We start from the raw sequence: 19,028 nt of genomic DNA, 5'->3' as shown, positions 1-19,028 counted from the left end.
GCAAACAATGCACTATTCTTTTCTTATATGGCTGTAGCTTTAGTAGCGAAAGACATTTCACTAAAAATTACTCAGAGGATGTTTTATGTAGATTTTTTTTTGCTTCAGTAAGGCAACATAGATCACAAAAAATTACTCAGATGAGGTTTTATATAGATTTTTTTCCGCATGCAAAATATTATTGCTATGGTTTCCTCAATATATATACATATACCCCCAATCAACAATAACGATCCCTGTAGTCCAAAAGAAAACGGGTGTTATAAAGTGAGATTGCTAAATCTTGAGCACATGAAATTAGTGCAAATATTTACTCATATTTCATAAATACTAGACTTATTTTGCAAAAACATGCTATACTTTGAATAAAACTATGAAACAGATAAATATACAGTTTTTTACTTCAATGAAGTACAAGTATTATTTAATATAGTCTATTAAAGATTAAAAATACATTAAAATTTTTTAAGGACATCATTCGATATTGCATAAAAATTTAAGCGTTTCAGTGCTTTTTTTAGATTTTGAAATTTTTCTTTCCCAGAACAATGTCATGAAATTTGAACACTTAGTTCTTCAAAACTTTATTTGGTCGCACCGGAGGGGTTTCATAAAAATAATTTGCTTTTTAGTATATTTATTTATATAGGTATTTATTATGTATAGGTATTTATGTTCATAATAATATTCATAAATTGATACACTTAAAGACAACAAAAAAAAATATTATAATAAGATATAATACAGTAAAAATAATTATAAACATAAATTACCTATGTATTCCGTGACCACAATAGCTCCTAACAACTGAAAAACCATGTGCTTGGACATACTTTTGAATGACATTACCAATTTCTCTATATTTCTCTCCAGGTTTCACTGAAAAATGTGAAAAATAACTCATTTAAAAGCAATGCTACTTATCTGTAAAAACCATATAAAATATTTTTTCTCTCCATTCGATTCGAAGTGATTAAATGTGATTTTGTTGCAGTTATTATTTATAGGGGAAAAAAATTGTGAAAAATTAAACAACTTTCGTCCAACAAAATGTTTTGATCTATTTTCAATTTTTATAAGTGCCAGATACTTCATAAGAAAAAAGTGACTGAAAAATTTTATTTAACATAACTTTTATGAAATTCTCTGATGCAACTTTCACACCTGGGGGGAGAAACTGGTTGTACTGCGCAACCTGATATGAGCACAAATAATGCCACATAAACAAACACAGAATCATTTATGAAGAACCCTTTTCAGAATTCAATTCAGATTTTTGAAGGATGCTGTAGATAAGGATAAAATATCAATTTCACAAAAAATAAATTCTTAAACTTATATTAATATATTGTAATGACTTATTTCATAGTATATAATATATTAACATAATAAACATATATTAATATAAGTTTGAGTTATCAATATATATGCATTATTATATATATATATTAATCTAATAACTTATATTAATAAATATAATAATGCATAATAAAAATATAATATATTTATTATGCATTATACATACATAAACCGCACTTTAGCAATATCAGTTTATTAAAATAAACTCATACTTTGGTTTTTCTCTAAAAACCCAAACTAATTTTTAAGAGGACCTTTTTACCAAGAATGTTTTGCGTTTTGCTTGCAAAAAAAAAAAAAAAAAAAAAAAAAATGGACACGTGAGTTCTTGCTAATCCTACAAGAACTTTAAGATATTGTATGATAAACAGAAATAAGATTCTTACGTACCTATTTCGATAGCTTTCATCAGGGACTCGTATGTAACACGCACCAGTTTTTTCCCTGCTTCATCAACATTTCCAACTAAGAAAGTTTCATTTAAATCTCCGTGAAAGCCATTGTGATACACGGTAATGTCAACTAAACAGAAGAACAACATTCTTATTAAAGTAGTTATTTAAACAAACTGCAAAAAATATGCTTAATAATGACAAATTATACTGACAATAAACTTTAAAAGTAATCTCAGTTAAGTGAACAATCTTAGGACCGAGAAAATTGACCATTTAGAAGGACATGGAAATTGAGAAATCAAATATGGTTAAATAATTAAGTTGAAAATAAGGTGCCATATTAAAATATATTTCAACTGAAAAATAGAGTTGCTACCCAAATCTGTGGAAAAAAATTTCATATGTTTTCATTATGTACATATTATCCCGGTGGCAGAATTGCAGCGACACGTCATTGCAGCAAAACGTTACAGAATTCTTGCAGAAAGTTTTCTTTTCTACAGAAATTTACACATAAAATTCAATTCACAAATTTAAATAATCACTTTTTGGAGCGCTGAATTTACACCGATAGTATCGTACATCATTATGATTGTATTTTTGATAATTATTGATATTGATTTTCACATAGTTTTTAAATATCCCGACATATTTCAAACAATATGGAAAATTCGAATGGTGCATTTGAGTATTTACTTTTTAAGGCCATGATTCTATCAATTTTTTTGGCTGCTATAGCCATTGATTTCTCCATAGATCTTAAATCTGATATTCTTTGGACAATATATTGTTTATTACAACAACCCAATCTAGAAACAAAATTAGCATTTAAATAATCCCTTTTTGAGGAGTCCGATTTGCGTGATTTCGCCGCAGATCTTTTTTTTAAAGCAATTACTACTACGGATTTCATGATTTTTAATTATTATTTTTTTATTGTGATGATTATTTACAAAGTACGAAGAAAATAATTAGGGCGTTTTAGTTTGTCGCAGGATTTTTTTTGTATCATAAATAAAATTCCAACAGTAAAAAAAACATATAAATTATTTCTATTTAAAAAAAATCTGGTGATTTAAATAATGCCAACTTTGATTAGAAATAATAAATTGTCAAAACTATAAATGTGACTAAAAAGAACAATAAAGCTAAGGAAATTCAGTAGGCAATATTAAAAGAAAAAAAAATATTTAAGTACTTAAGTTTAAAAAAAAAATACTATATATAAATAGATAAATAATGCGTGAAATTGAAGTTAAATCAATGTACACACATTTTTGAAAACAAAAATGCATTCAACAATTAAAATCCAATAAATTAGCATCGATCTGGGATGACAGTAGTCAGAAAGTAAAAACGAGGAAATCCAAGAATATATATACATACAGAAATTTAACAAAAAAAGTGCGATTTTTGAACTTGTAAGCCATGTGATTATAAATCCCGATGATTAGTTTTAAAATTGTATGAATACGAATCTGAATCACATGCACGATTTTAAATTGAGAGAATATGAATCCCGATATGAGGCTTTTAAATTACGCTAATATGAAACTCTATATCGAATTTTAAAAAATGCGAAGATACAAATCATGATGAGTAATTTTTAGATCACGTAAATACGAATCACAATGCATAATTTTTAAATTGCGCGAATACAAATCACATTGTCTAACTTTTAAAGCACGTATAAGTACGAAAATCAATGTTTGATAATACAACCATAAAAACGAACCACAACATTGGATTTCAAGCTCGCGTGAATACGAATCGCTACATAGGGTTTTAAAAGCTCGTAAATACAAATCGCAATATTGGATATTTAAATCTCGTAAATAAGAATCGCAATGTACGATATTTAAACAGCCTGAATAAGAATCGCAACTTTAAATTTTTAAATCAGGTAAATACGAAAATCGATGTGTGATAATAAAATCGCGATATTGGATTTTTAAATCTCGTCAATAAGAATCATAATGTACGATGTTTAAATAGCGTAAATAAGAATCGCAATGCGTAACTTTTAAATCAGGTAAATACGAAAATCGATGATTGATATTAAAATCGCGTGAATAAGAATCGAGATATTTGCTAAACTTGGGATTTCTAAAAGGCTTGTTTGAATTATTTTTGTGTAGGCATAATAAATAAAAATGTACAAGATTAATTGAATAAGCAAATAAATATTTTCACAGCAAATCCACCTCTATTTTTTATTTTTTTTCCTTTGGCTTTCACGTCAGACAACAGGGTCACGATGTCTGAATAGCGAAAATATGAGCTATCCGGCAGGCGAATAAAAATACGGAAAATCTTATTTTCTGTGCGTAAAAGCTGAGAAAATAGCTAAAATAAGTAAAAATACGGAAAGGTTGGCAGCTAGGACGTAGTTTGAATTTTCTGTTTATCTTTGAAAATCGTAAATAAATATAATTATTTTATTTCAACAACTGAATTAAAAAAAGAAAAGAAAAAAAGCAGGATATTTATTAAAAAAAAAAAAAATTAAACTTTTAGAGAATCAGAGTTTTTGATAAAATGACTGAAATTCGAGAGGCAAAAGCGAAAAAATCTCATCCCTGTAAAAAGGTCAACCAGTTTTATCCCAAGGAAATGATTTTTAGAGAAACTTCAGGGGGAGGAATGAGGACTTCAATACTTCCGCTCTGCAGAAATTTAAATTCCTCATAAAATACTTTAACTTGTTCAAAATAAAATTTCCGCGGATATTAGCCGGGGAAAATGGAAATATCTGAAAGAAGGCGGAAATCTGTGAATCCGCGGAAGAATCACATCCCTGATCGATTAAAAAATTCATTATGGGAAAGATAAGCACCAATAACATGGTATAACTAAGTTGAACAATACTAATTTAAAAAAAGAAGAAAAAAAAGTGATTTTAAAAAATATTTTTATATTTTTATCCCCAAATATCAAACCATCTTAAAAATAAACAAAAATATAGATAATCTGTATTTAATTAAAGTTAATCTATATTAAGTTATACAAAATAGAACAAAGAATTAAAAAATAATGCATTTTATCAACAGACAGGCAAAATAAATAAAATAAAAAATTAATAAATTATACTAAAATATGAAACAAAGCTGAAAGAAAAAAAAAAAAGAAAAAGAAAATAAAGAGAGAACTTATTAATCAATAAAACAAAAGAACAGCTTTTCAACAATTGAAACATCCTAAAAAAACAATGTTAAGATTTTCTATTAAAAAAATGAATCATAAATATGATGGATAAATAGATAAAAAAAAATTACATATAGATAAATTCAGATGTTAAAACCACAAAATTAATAAAAATATCTTAGTTTAATGTTAATGCCAACACGAAAAGAAACTAACAAATATATAAGTTAATTGAAAATAAGCCAAATTATAATGAACAAAGGAAAACTATAGAAATAGAAAGAAAACTTTTTAATCAAATTAAATAAAAACAATACTTAATCACAAGAAGGGCTAACATATATATTAAAATCCGAAACAAATCAATTATTAAAATCCGAAACAATTAGCCGGGGGAAATGGAAAAATCTGAAAGAAAGCGGGAAATCCGCGAAAGAATCACATCCCTGATCGATTAAAAAATTCATTATGGGAAAGATAAGCACCAATAACATGGTATAACTTAGTTGAACAATACTAATTTAAAAAAAGTGATTTTAAAACATATTTTTATATTTTTATCACCAAATATCAAACCATCTTAAAAATTAACAAATATATAGATAATCTATATTTAATTAAAGTTAATCTATATTAAGTTATACAAAATAGAACAAAGAATTAAAAAATAATGCATTTTATCAACAGACAGGATAAATAAATAAAATAAAAAATTAATAAATTATACTAAAATATGAAACAAAGCTGAAAGAAAGAAAAAATAAATAAAAAGAAAGAAAATAAAGGGAGAACTTATTAATCAATAAAACAAAAGAAACTGAAAACAACTCAACAACTGAAACATCCTAAAAAAATCATTAAAAAAACAATGTTAAGATTTTCTATTAAAAAAATGAATCATAAATATGATGGATAAATAGATTTAAAAAAAATACATAAAGATAAATTCAGATGCTAAAACCACAAAATTAAAAAAGTATTAAAATTATCTTAGTTTAATGTTAATGCCAACACGAAAAGAAACTAACAAATATATAAGTTAATTGAAAATAAGCCAAATTATAATGAACAAAAGAAAACTATAGAATAGAAAGAAAACTTTTTAATCAAATTAAATAAAAACAATACTAAACCACAAGAAGGGCTAACATAAATAATAAAATCCGAAACAAATCAGGATATAATGAAATCAAATAATTAAGAATTTTGCAAATACACCTACTGACAGTTTGTCAGGAAAAAAATCCTATTAATTCTTTAAATCCTCTATTGCGCAAGAGCAAATTACAGTATTAAAAATGGAAGGATAAAATCCTGCTATTTGTTAGGATGTAAAATTTCCCAACAATTCCTGGTTATTGGTAAAATAAGGCTTTTCCCGATATTTACATTGCGTATGAACCCTGTATTGTTGTAAGAATCTAAAATTTTAATTTTCAAAGTTTTATAATTGAAACAAAACCTTTAGCAAATAACTTACTATTTAGAAGATCTCCATCTTCTAAGGGTCGTAAATCTGGTATGCCATGACAAATGACTTCATTCACTGAGCTAAAATATTAAAAAATGTTGCACTTAAAATTTGAACAAAAATTATGGTGAGTAATCAGTCTGCTTCAACATTCCAATAAATTCAGAACAGTTGAAGGAGTAAAATACCAAGTATAACTGCAAGCACCTTACATTTAAACCATAATAACTGGAGGAAAAAAAATTTGAACTAAAAAATAAGAAGTAAATAAGAGAAGTCTTTATTGCATATAAAAAATTTCATACACGTACATATAATGCATGCATATAAAAAATTGCATTCACATAAAAATGATTGAATACACGAATACACATAAAACCATACATATAATTAACATGAACTAGAAATATAAATAAATTAATACATGGATAAAGATAGCCATAAAAATAAAGGAATCGTTTTTAAATGATTTCTGAATCATTTTTAGACGTATCTTTAGTAATATGTATTTTTAAAAAATTTTTAATATATTTTCGTGGATTAATTAAGGATCTCTAAATTCAAGAATTTAAGTTTTATGTTTATATAAAATACTGCACTTAAATATACTTATATATTTTATATTTAAGTATATTTAATACTTATACATTATATATTTTTAAAAACTCCCCTTTAAATTACAAAAAAATTGAATTATATAAAAAAAAAAGTATGATGTTTGTCAACCTTGCAATTTAGAACTGTCAATTAAGATTTACTTTTAAGTCAAGTGAAAAATCGACGATCTGCATTTACATGCAAGCAAATAACAAGCTTTTCAAACATTGATATCTTTCAGCATATATACATATATACGTACGTATGTATATATATATATATAAACTATTTATCACACATTTCCCTAACGTGACTAAAGAGAAAATTTTAAAACAAAAAGATGAATGCAATTGAGATACAGAAGCTAAGAAAACAACAAGCTATACATAGTTGATAGTTCAAAAGAACAAATGGCTCAAAAAATCTTAAACTTGGTATTTTTCATCCATTTTGCTAGCCAAAAATAAACTATAAAGATGCAAATCTGATATTTTACTACTGACAATTGGTTTATTTGGTATGTAATTACCTATAGCTAGATTATAACATAGCGTTTAAAAGGGCATCAAAAGTGAAAAATAAACAAATAAAAAAATTGAAAAAACAATGAATAAAATACTAGTAATTAAAAATTTTAATAACTCTTTGAACCATTATATGAAAATAGTGTTAAAATAAAATGAATGCATTACAATGGAGAAAGATTTTGATTGCAAATATCATAAAATATGTGAGAGCATTAAAAAAGTACTTCATTGTAAATGGCATTAATTATTTTTTAAATCTAAAAGTAAATAGTATAGCTATGATTAAATTATCAGTTTACTTTAAAAGTGTATAATTTCAAACAAATACTATCAAAAATTAAAAAAACCTTAAATCGTTGAAAAAAATAATATTTAAAAACTAAACATAAGTGCAGGAAGATTGGAAATTTGTAATAATTTAAATGAGAAGAATAAAAAAAAAATTTTACATAGATTTTGAGTGTAATTATAATTATAAAATATGTAAGAGAGCATTAAAAAAGTACTCAATTGTAAATGGTATTAATTATGGTAGAACAAGTAAAACCTAAAAGTAAATATTATAATTATTAAATTACCAGTTTACCTTAAAAGTGTATGACTTTAAGCAAATACTATTTTTTTTTTTTTAAAAAAAGGGAAAAAAGAAGAAGAAAAAAACAACATTAAATTGCTAAAAAAATATTTAGAAACTAAACTTACGTGCAGCAAGACTTTGGAAATGTGTAATAATTTAAAGGTGAAGGATAACAATTTCTTTCTATACATGCCTATAAGATAAGACAATAATAGCTCATTAGAAAAATTCAAGGAATCATTCATTCAAGGAAAATTCAGTGAAAAATTTAAACTATTATTTTAATAAATATTAAAAAATGTAACTAGAAAGAAAAAAAGATTTTATACATAAAACATAATAAGTCATCAAATAAAGCATCAAATCAAAGCAATCATTATCAAATAAAACTCCATTTTTTTCCCATTGAATTAAATATAATCAATCATTTTCTCCAGATGAAACATTACTTAGACAAGTTTACTCAATTTAGCAGTTTCAATCATTCATTCATTTCTTCAATCATACCTCTCTCTTTCCTCCCCCCTTGCCCAAATTACGTCACCTGTGTTACATGTACTTTATCATTCCTTTTTATTGATTTGCAATGAAATATTTTTTGATTTAAATATTTATGATTTGAATTTTAGAGCAAGTATATGTTATTTAAAATTTTCTGTCAGATTGAATTGAACAATTTAAAAGTATTTACTAGTAGATAAAAATTAAAAGAGTTAATTTAACTTTTGAAATTTTTAGACTTGAATTACGATTTTTGCTTAACTATTTGAATTTTCGTTTTTTATTCTGAACTTAGAATTTTATTTTTTTCAAGTTGTATTGAATAATTTAAACTCAATACGTAAGAAAAATAAATAAAAAAAAGTAGAAATAATTTTTTTTTTATACGAAATTATATTTTCAATTTTAAAAAAAAGATAGAACCACAGATTTACAATAGAATTGAGCATACTGGAAAGTGACTACTGAAATGACAATTCAAAATTTACATGTCAAAATATCAGGTAAAAATTAATGCAATCTAATTGTAGCCAAATAAAAAAGTTAGCAAAAACACAGTTTTTCTAGCAAACAATCTTTTAATTGTTTGCCATTTCAGAATTACTTTTTAGATTATCAATTTTATACTTTTGTGTTTAGCTCAATAGTTCATTATTTCTATCCGAAGTTCTTATAGAATTTTTTTTCTTGATGTTTATGAGTAGTTGATTTCTTCTCTTACAAATTTTAATAAAAAAGTCATCATTGCATGTGAATGAGAACTTAGGGAGAAAAAAAGAAAGTGCTACTAAGGGCGGAACAAATGTCTCGTTAATGAGATTTTGCAGAAGTAACAAAATTTAAATTTTAGATTAGTGGAACTCCAAGAAAATTTTATCAGAAGAATAACACATCTGTAATATAATTTATATAAAATAACATTATGCTTTGTTTTATTTTATGCCAAAGCTTTCTTTTCCCCATATACTTTATGGCTGGTCCCACAGTTCAAAATACCAAATTTTTTAAATCTTAGAATTGCTTTGTTTATGATGCAAATCAGGCTAAAAAAAAGGGAACTCTGCAGATTTGCAGAAAATTGAAAAGTATGTTTGACACTAACTTCATGAACAATGCGATCCAATTCATCGGTAGTAACGCCCACAGCAACAGCTTTTGCAGCTGCGTCTAACACCTCTCGAGCAAGCTGAAAAAAATTAAAGTTGGAAATTAAATATACTGGTAGAACTTGCTTCAATTACTGTAAAGACACAAAATTTTATTTATTTATTGGCACAGAGGACAGTGATCGATTTAGAATATCTATATTAATGACCATTTTTATGGAAATTCTTATTATCAATCTATTTTAGCGAACACACAGTGAAACTTCTCATAAATTACAGTTTCATGATATGTTTTTGATAGTTTTAACCAGTTTTTGCAGTTTATCATACAAAAAAAATAATAATAATAAAATAATAATTTTTTTGACACAAAAAATCTAACTTTATTTGAAAACTTTGTTACATTTTAGTTTCTGTGAAATTTTAACCTTGTTAATGTCTTCTTGATCAAGCTTAATTATTTGGATTTTTAAAAAAATTGAAGTTTCAAAAACAGGGATAGAATTTAAAAATTTAACAGCACTGTGGAAGAAAAGTTTATGTTTAGAGCAATTGAGTAAAAAGAATGATTTATAATAAAAAGTGAACTTGCAGATTAAAATAGAATCTTTCTAAGTATCTGCTGACAGTAAATCATCCATCAAGAATCCAGTGATGATAAAAGTGATATTTGAATCTTTCATATTCTAAGTAATCAAACTATTACAATATTTTTTTAAAATAAATTATTAATATATAATTTTAAAAAAATAAAAATAAAAACAAGTAGGACAATAACGAATTTTAATGTAACAAAATAAGTCACCTTTGAAGCTAAAGAAACACCCTGAATTTCTTCATCATCTAGGATTTTGATGCTTGTTGTTCCCTTTAATGTAGTTTCACACAAAGATACACCTGAATAACATAAATAGAAATAATATTTAATTTCTAGTGTGAGAAACAAAGCATTTTAAAATAACTGAGAACTTCATGAGAATTTCCTAATAATCGGGAAGAGCTCATTTCAAGCAGAGATAAAAGTGAAATATAGGAAGAAAGAATGTGACTTAAACTAGCTAATTCATTAGAAAACAAGATAAATAAAGATTTGCTTTCGCTTCTTTGCCTCTCTATTTAATAAACGATTGCTTGAAAGTTATATCCACGTTGTAAAAGTCATATAGAGAATATTAATTCGATTTTATAGAAGCTAAATAAAAAAGGGAAGACAAATATATTTAAGTGATTTAATAGTTCTTCTGTCTAAAAAGCCACTCGCAGATGGAGTCATACTGTCTTAGATCGATCACAGGTTGGCAATAATTTTGTTTAAAGTAAAAGATCATTAGCTTTAGAGAGAGAGTAATTTTTTAAATGTTCATAATTATTTTTTTACATTATCAATTTTACACTTTTATTTTAGCAATAGTTTCATTGCTTATATTTTCAACAAATTCTCCTAAGTTAATTCCTCTCTAAGTTACATGGTCTCAAGATCCGTGGGAAACTAAGCATTGTGATGCTTGCAACAAAAAGAAAATAAATTATCTAATGATGAAATAGCGAAAAATGACCAAAATAATACACTTGTATCAGTTTGTATGAACTTTTCTGATTTGTCATAGATTGGAGCAACTGGTGCAGGTGAGGGACCCTTGATACTTTTATATTTTAAAATTTTAATAAAGTCATTAGTTTTATATAGATTTCACAACATAGTATTCCTTCTTAGATCTGTCAGATTTAATTAACTATTGGTAAATCCATGTATAGGCAAGTTACAAAAAATTTGGATTTTTAAAAATAGAAAATATATACAGTAAAACCTCAGTTAAGCAGGCATTCTTGTGACAGAAAAAATTTTCAGTTTATGAGAGTCATCCATTTACAGTAAGGGTACCCTAATAATGAAGTTTAACACCGTAAATTGCTTTTGGAATATTTTCAATGATATAGGAAATAATTAAATAATCTACAAAGATAGTTATTTAAACTTTAAAAAATATTTCTTCAATACAAAAAATAAATAGAAAAGTTTAATATAAACACATAATTCTAGATGTAGCTACAGATAAATGAATATAATTTTCCTATTAGCACAGATATTCGAGTTAGATATACGATACCAAATAGGAGCTTTTAGTCCTCAGTCACTTTTAATTATTAGGTTTACATTCCCAAACACCTACCAATCACTTGATGGGAAATGTGGTTAATACCTCCTTCAAAGTAAACCTCCCACGATTCAAAGAAAGAAAAAGGCAAGGCAAGTCATGAGGACCTATGGAGTTGATTATTCACACTTAATAAAGTCTATCATCTATCAAGTGTCTGAATAAATGTTTCATGAACACCTCAAAGATTATACTTCTGCTCTCTTTTTTTTCCACCCCAGCTGTGTTAAATACAGTCTTCAAATTGATAAGAAAATGAACGAAATTTTCTGAGGGAAGAAGCATCGAGAGCATTTAAGGCATCATTTTAACTTGAGGGGTCTCATAACCTGTGTGGTCCAGATGAAAAGATCAAGAGATGCTGCTGTTTGAATTATTTCACAAGAGCAGTATCATTTTCTCTCCTTTATTTGCGAAGATAAGGCAAGGTGTCAGATAAAGATTGATTCTTTAGTAGTGAAATAGGCCTAAAAATGTACTTTTTAATGGCCTTAATTTTTGTAAACAAAATATAGGGATTCCGCAAGGTAATTTTTTTTTTGGTGCTTTTGCTAATATTTATTTGAAGCTAAATCTAGCGAGTTTAATGATTTTAAAGTTTTTAGAAATATTGATGATTTAATTTTGTTTAATTGTGATAATTATGATTTTATTTTTAATATTTATCCTAAAGAATTGGTTTTGAAGACTAATGAAAATTGCTTAAATGTTGAATATTTAGATTTTAAAGTTGATATTGTTGATAATCAAATTAAAATTGGCGTTTATGATAAAAGAAAGGCTTTTAATTTTAGTTTTTTTTTCTCTGTAATTTTAAAACTAATTTGTGTAGTAAAATTTTCAAAAATTTAAGTTTTTTCTCAATTGTTTAGAATTAATAAAATTTGTAATAATGTTTTAAGTTTTTTTTTACATTAATCATTTTAACATTTATCCTACGTAAGTTTAGACAAAAGTGATAAATACATACTTCAATAATAATTAAATCAATAATTAATAAAACTATTTGTTTGGTAACAAGAAAAAAAAATTTCCATGCTAAAAATACATTTTTAATGGCATTTGTATTAATATTCTAGTTTTTACTGTAAATTTAAAAGTAATAATTTAATACTACTTTGAAAATATTGCCCTAAAATACTATTTACATACCTGTAGGATGATCAGCATAATCTGGTCGCATTATAGAATCAGGGACTTCTCTTTTAGGGGTCTGAAACATATTTAATAGATCATAAACATCAACCAGATCTTAATAATATTAAACATAAATTATTGTTTATAATTAAGATATATTCACAAGTGGGTATGGCCGCAGTTTCCCTGTAAATTCATAATCAGGCCAAGGATTATAAGGTTTGTTGCCAGCTCCTCCTAAAAAATAATAATAATCAACATAAATCATAATACACAGTAAATTCCTGATAATAAAAAATTACATAAATATATATACAAAATTCATAGTAGAAAGTATATGGAAGCACACTTAGCTTGATCTCATAATGACAATAAAGTTAATTAAATAAATAAGCCCAAGAAACTGAAGTGGTAACATATATCCAGATTAAAAACTTCATTCACTTCAAAAATATACAAATTGGAAATAACAAATGGCATATTTCAAGCACTAAAAAACTAAACAATTTTAAAGTCTGATCCTACCCTTTTCTGATTCTACTGCTATTAAGAATAAAATGAGAAGTTCATGAACTTTTTCAGACTATACTAAATGTAATGTCATTTCATCTATTTCAAAATGTGCTGATATTCTATGCCCTTTTCAAGAGTCTGGAGTTGCTTTTAAACCTATGGTCTCAAACATTGATATCTGATGCAATAAACTTGCTTGCTATTTAGTGCGTATCATTTCACCTCTAACTTCCAAGAATATAAATGTTAAAAATTCCCATGATCTTGTTACCCCCAACCAGGGTTGGGTTTTTGACGTCAAAAAGTGGTTTTTGACATGACAAGGGTATAATACTGGTTTAAACCGTCAAAAATGTCAAAAACTGAAGTTTGCCAAGAAAATATATAAACTTCAAAACTACCAATAGTTGCCACGAATTATATTGAAATTTAATTATACTATAGGTAATCAGCAGGTTTTAAAATATTTTTTAATTAAAATTAAGGTAAAATAACAGATTTAAAATCTCAGAAATTTATATTCAAATGCATGTGCAGAAAAATTTTGCACAAAAAGTGTTTAAATATTTATATTTAAAAAAATTTTTTTTTCCTTTTTGATACTTAAGTAAATTAAAAGTTTATTACTATGCATTTTTGACATATAACTAATATTTATAAGGAACTTACAAGTTATGTTGTATAAATACAAACTTGATACAAGATACAAGTGTATAAAAAATTTTTTTTAATGTTATACCGAATATCTTTATTCTCCAGTATGTTAATTTGAATTTAAAAGTAGTTATATTTATGAATAATGATAAATATAATTCATATTGTTTATTATATTTATTTATAATTATTACACTTATTTTAAAACAATTTTTATCTCTTAATTTTTTTTTCTCCACTCGTATTAAGAATACAAATAATGCATATCTTGAAAGCAAGAAGTAATTATTCAACAGCTGAATATATAAATATTCAACAAAACTATATCATATTCAGCAAAATGAATAGGCTGAATATACTGTAAATCGACACTAACTACTCTGTGTATTTAACAGAAAGCACTTAAATTTGTATTGTCTTATGTTAAAAAGATTATTAAGAAGATTTAAAAAAATATTAAAAAGATTTTTCTTTAAAAGAAGATGTCTAATGTACAAAACTGCTAATGTTTATCTTTAAAAATGTCTAATTTTTAGTATAAGCTATAGTACAGATTATACTAAAAATTAGACATTTTTAAAGATAACATTACACAAATTTACACAAATTTAGTGTATAGTATAGATTCTATACTATACACTAAATTTGGTTATAAATAAATTTCTTAATAATATCACTGCAGATTTTCAATAACACATGAAAATGAATACATAATATTACAAAAGATGTGAGTTTTCAAAAGTACAAGATTTTGGTTACTATTCAAAATATAAGTGTGTCTTCAAAATTTTAAATTTATTTTTTCTAGAACATATTTAGAAACACTATCCTTTAAAAAATATATAAATTTTATGTATTAATTAAATTTCACATATGAATATAAGTTTTTGACAATGAGGTTTTTGACGTGACGGTTTAAACCATGGTTTAAACGGTCACACATCAAAAACCTGCCAACCCTGCCCCCAACTAGTACATCTTTCCTTCTCCAACAGAACTATGCTCTCTCTCCTGATGTTGTCTCTCTTTTCACTAATGTCTCCATTTTTGGTGTTATTGATTGTTTAAAACTATGGTTTCAAGAATTTCAATAAGCTTCTATTGAAATTGAAGTTATTATCTCCCTTGTCAATATTCAACAAACTGCTTTTTAATTCAACGACGATTTCTATAAACAAATTGAGGGTTCAGTTATGAGCAACCCCTCCCATCCATTTTTTGACTTATTTATGCATTATTTCAAAGGAAAGGTAAATTCTTCAATTTTTCATGGTGGAAAAGATATGTAGATGATATGTTTGTCTTACAGTCACATCAACTCATTTTGATGCCCCAGAATCTTGTCTTAATGATATGAATGTTTATTCCCTTGTTAACAACATTAGTTCCTCGCCACCTCTCCCTAGCAAGAAGAAATACATTCAGGGTATCTGCTACATTTTAGATTTTCACATTCATGACTTTCCATGACTAATTCCAAGAATTTTTCATGATTTCACAAAGTTACTATTTTCTCTGACAAAAACACAACAATAAATTTAAAAAAGCATTATAATAACATTCATTGAAATGATAGGTATAACCAAAACTGTTATACTCTGCATCTTCATATTTATAGATTTTAAAAATTAAAAAAATAGAGTAAAGAAAGAGTTGAAGTAACAAAATAGCTGAAAAAAATACGAAAGCAAATATTTTTTTCTTCTTTTTTTTTTGCAGAATTGCATTCTAAAGATACTTTTCTTTTCCATCGGAAAGGAAAGAAATACTCTCGATTTTTCTGATCTCATTTCGTAATAAAAAAATTCGACAATGACTGGCTTGCTTCAGCTAAAATTTTAAATTGATAAAAAAAAAAAAAAAAATTATAATAATAAGAAAAATTCTGAAATCACAGAAGTTTAAAAGATAATCCGTTCTAGAAATGTTTTTTCTTTCATTTTTTGAAAGAACACGATAAAAACATTTTATATTTTAATCAAATATGACTGTGAGTGGGGATTTTATTACAAATTCAGAGATTTGGAACACTATGAAATTGGGGGGATTAAAATTCCATTTTAAAAATTAGATTTTTCGGCAGCCTAAATCCATGACTTTTTTTTAAAAAATAGTTAAAATCATGACATTTCATGAAAAATTTTGTTCAATACCGAAATTCATGACTTTCCATAATTTTTCATCACTTTCCAGGTGCGCGGATACACTGTACATTTTACCCTGATTTGCCCTTCTCGGTCATTCTGGTTTTTAACATTCTGTTTCATATCTTTTTTCTTTCTCGGATACTGTGGTTTTTTCTAGTTTTGTTTCCCCCCTTTATTTTTCTATCTTTCGTTGGAAGCTTTTACATCTTTTATTCTAAATCCTTGTGCTACTTCACCTTCATGTCTAGCAAGTCTCGAAAATGAGCAACTATTTTCGAGAGCTTGAAACATGTTGATGGTTATTTCCAATTTGTATATTTTTGAAGCAAATTAAGTTTTTAATAAGTAATAAAGTTAAGTATTAGTTTAATCATAGAGCAAAATTACCTATTGGCAGTAATATTGTGTACTGACCAAAATGAAATACTACAATATTTTTTCATTTTGTTTCAACTTGAGATTTCTCTTTAAAACTGATAATTTAATTTAGTGAGTGACATTTTATCGAAGACAAGATTAATCCCCTGTACCAGAAAATTATATAAATATTATCCTAGACTAATAAACAAATACTAATTATGTATATTTCGAAGAATTTTATAGCTTAAAACTTTAAAAAGAACATTTGATACACATGCATAATGGTAAGAACTTACTAGCTTTTTTATGAACTTCCTTGTGAATATTCCAATTGCCTTTAAAACATTCCTAAAAAACATAGAAGATAACAACATAAAACTTTTAAAAAAAAATTATACATAATTTTTTTATTTATTTAATGATCTGTTTTTACTTTTTAATGCATTCCTTCCTTTTTCTATCTAAATAAATAACGATAGTAATACACAAAACTTACATTGGGAAATAGGAATTAGAAATTGCTTGTGTCTTTCGATTTTAGCTGTTCCTAAGTTTTCAATCTTTCGCACTCCACCGGCAAAGTTTTTTTTATTTTATATTAAATATTAGCTCAATATGAGTTTTAACTTGACAGTAAATTTATAATTTCTGTTCCCCCTCTTCTGTGGTGATTACTCCTCTTTTTTTCTAATTTTATCATTTCTGCTACTGATTTACCATGTTAGGGACATAACAAATATTTGCCAACTATTGAGTATTTGTCCCTTTGGCCGAATATTTAGTTGGCCAACTGTCAAACCAAATATTCGGCAAAATATTTCTTGAAAAAAAAAGTATTCTTTGGCAAAGCTTTATTTTAAATTTTTTAATAGATTTAATAAAAAATAACCTAAAAAGGTACTTTTAACTATACAATGCTAGAAATATTTCTTTAAACACATTTGTTAAGTTCTAAAACTTTAACATGGCTTGCAAATATATGTCCTGGAAGACAAATGAAAAAGCAAAATATGAAGAATTAAAACTAGCTAACTTTATACTGAACCACGATTTTTGAACTGCTGGATTTTAAAAATTTTTATATTCAGGCAAGTCAATTTTGCCCACTTTTTGTTTTGAGAATTGAGATTAAAATTAGCTAACTTTATACTGAACCACGATTTTTGAACTGCTGGATTTTTAAAATTTTTATATTCAGGCAAGTTAATTTTGTCCACTTTTTGTTTTGAGAATTGAGATAGATATTTTTCTTTCTTGTCTTTATTATAGGGCAGCATTATCACAGAATATTTCTGATACACTTTATTTTATTGTCATTTTATTCCTGTACAGTAACTGGTAGCATAAAAATCTATAATTTTCAATGCTGAAGTTATGCTTTAAGAACTAAGAATAATTTCTTTCCTGTTTCCCTTTTGCTTTTTTTATTAACTTATTTATTTTATCAGTATTTTTATTATGACACAGCATTATTCCTTAGAGTCATTTTTTTCTAAAAATATGACAATGTGAAAAAGTTAAACTGAGATTTTTAGCATAAAATTTTCCTTTTAAAAATTAAGAGTGATTCATTTTTAGGTATCTAGAACCCTGTGGCAGAATTTGTTTGGGCTTTCTGTGACAAACCTCTTTAGCACTAATATCTTTCTGCAAGATACTTTTAGTAATAACTAATCAGAGTTTTCATTACAGAAAAAAAGTGGGTGAGAATTTCTCACCCTTACTCAAAAACTGGGTGAGGTTTCAAAAAGTTTGGTGAGATTTCTAAAAATGAAAAAAACACGAATAGACTTCTGCTATAGAATAGCGAAGTTATTTTCATGTTCTTACTTCATGCCAGTATTTGATCCGTATCCATTGGTTTTGGGTGCAACAGATGCTGAACTATTCGGAACCCCTAAGTAAATTTGTAACATTGTGCACACACTTTCTTATCCTCTTCGCCTGCCAGCATAGGCTTTTCAATTATTTCTGCTATAGAATAGCGAAGTTATTTTCATGTTCTTACTTCATGCCAGTATTTGATCCGTATCCATTGAATATCCGTATTTGTTTCATTTTCATTTGTCCGTTATGAACTAGAAAATGTTGCCTTAACAAGGTATTTGTCCATCTTACATTCAAGCTCAAAAAATTTAAATGTCTTACATGAACAAACCTTACCTACGGTTAACACGTGGTTGAAGAGAAATGTGTTCTGAAAGGGTTTTGGAGGTGGGGGGCATTGTGTTCTGCTGTTTGCACTGGTTCTGAACAATACTGGTAAATAGGAAAGCTTGATAACAAGGACCGATGGTGAAAATAAGGAAAGATCAAGGGATTAAGGATTGAAAAACGGATTTCATTTAAAATAGTGGAAGATGAAATTTTTTCCAAAATTCTCG

General features: G+C 26.2%; 1 protein-coding gene across 2 annotated transcripts in view; it reads right to left on the bottom strand.

Annotated features, from left to right (window-relative positions):
- Window positions 1-19,028, bottom strand: part of LOC107438323 (methionine aminopeptidase 1) — a 30,506-nt gene that overhangs the window by 3,964 nt on the left and 7,514 nt on the right. For both annotated transcript variants that reach the window (XM_087159904.1, XM_087159905.1), the window contains exons 2-10: window positions 16,941-16,992; window positions 13,134-13,207; window positions 12,986-13,046; window positions 10,483-10,574; window positions 9,674-9,757; window positions 8,196-8,263; window positions 6,379-6,449; window positions 1,750-1,881; window positions 774-879 (exon numbers count right to left, since the gene is read on the bottom strand). In XM_087159904.1, the coding sequence (XP_087016030.1) occupies window positions 774-879; window positions 1,750-1,881; window positions 6,379-6,449; window positions 8,196-8,263; window positions 9,674-9,757; window positions 10,483-10,574; window positions 12,986-13,046; window positions 13,134-13,207; window positions 16,941-16,992 (740 nt within the window). The remainder of the gene's footprint in view (window positions 1-773; window positions 880-1,749; window positions 1,882-6,378; window positions 6,450-8,195; window positions 8,264-9,673; window positions 9,758-10,482; window positions 10,575-12,985; window positions 13,047-13,133; window positions 13,208-16,940; window positions 16,993-19,028) is intronic.

This window comes from Parasteatoda tepidariorum, chromosome 3 (genome assembly GCF_982258835.1).
Source record: "Parasteatoda tepidariorum strain Cologne lab strain chromosome 3, Ptep-v5.0, whole genome shotgun sequence".
NCBI lineage: Eukaryota > Metazoa > Arthropoda > Arachnida > Araneae > Theridiidae > Parasteatoda > Parasteatoda tepidariorum.
Note: the sequence above shows the minus strand (reverse complement) of the source record. Positions and strands in the feature narration are given on the sequence as shown.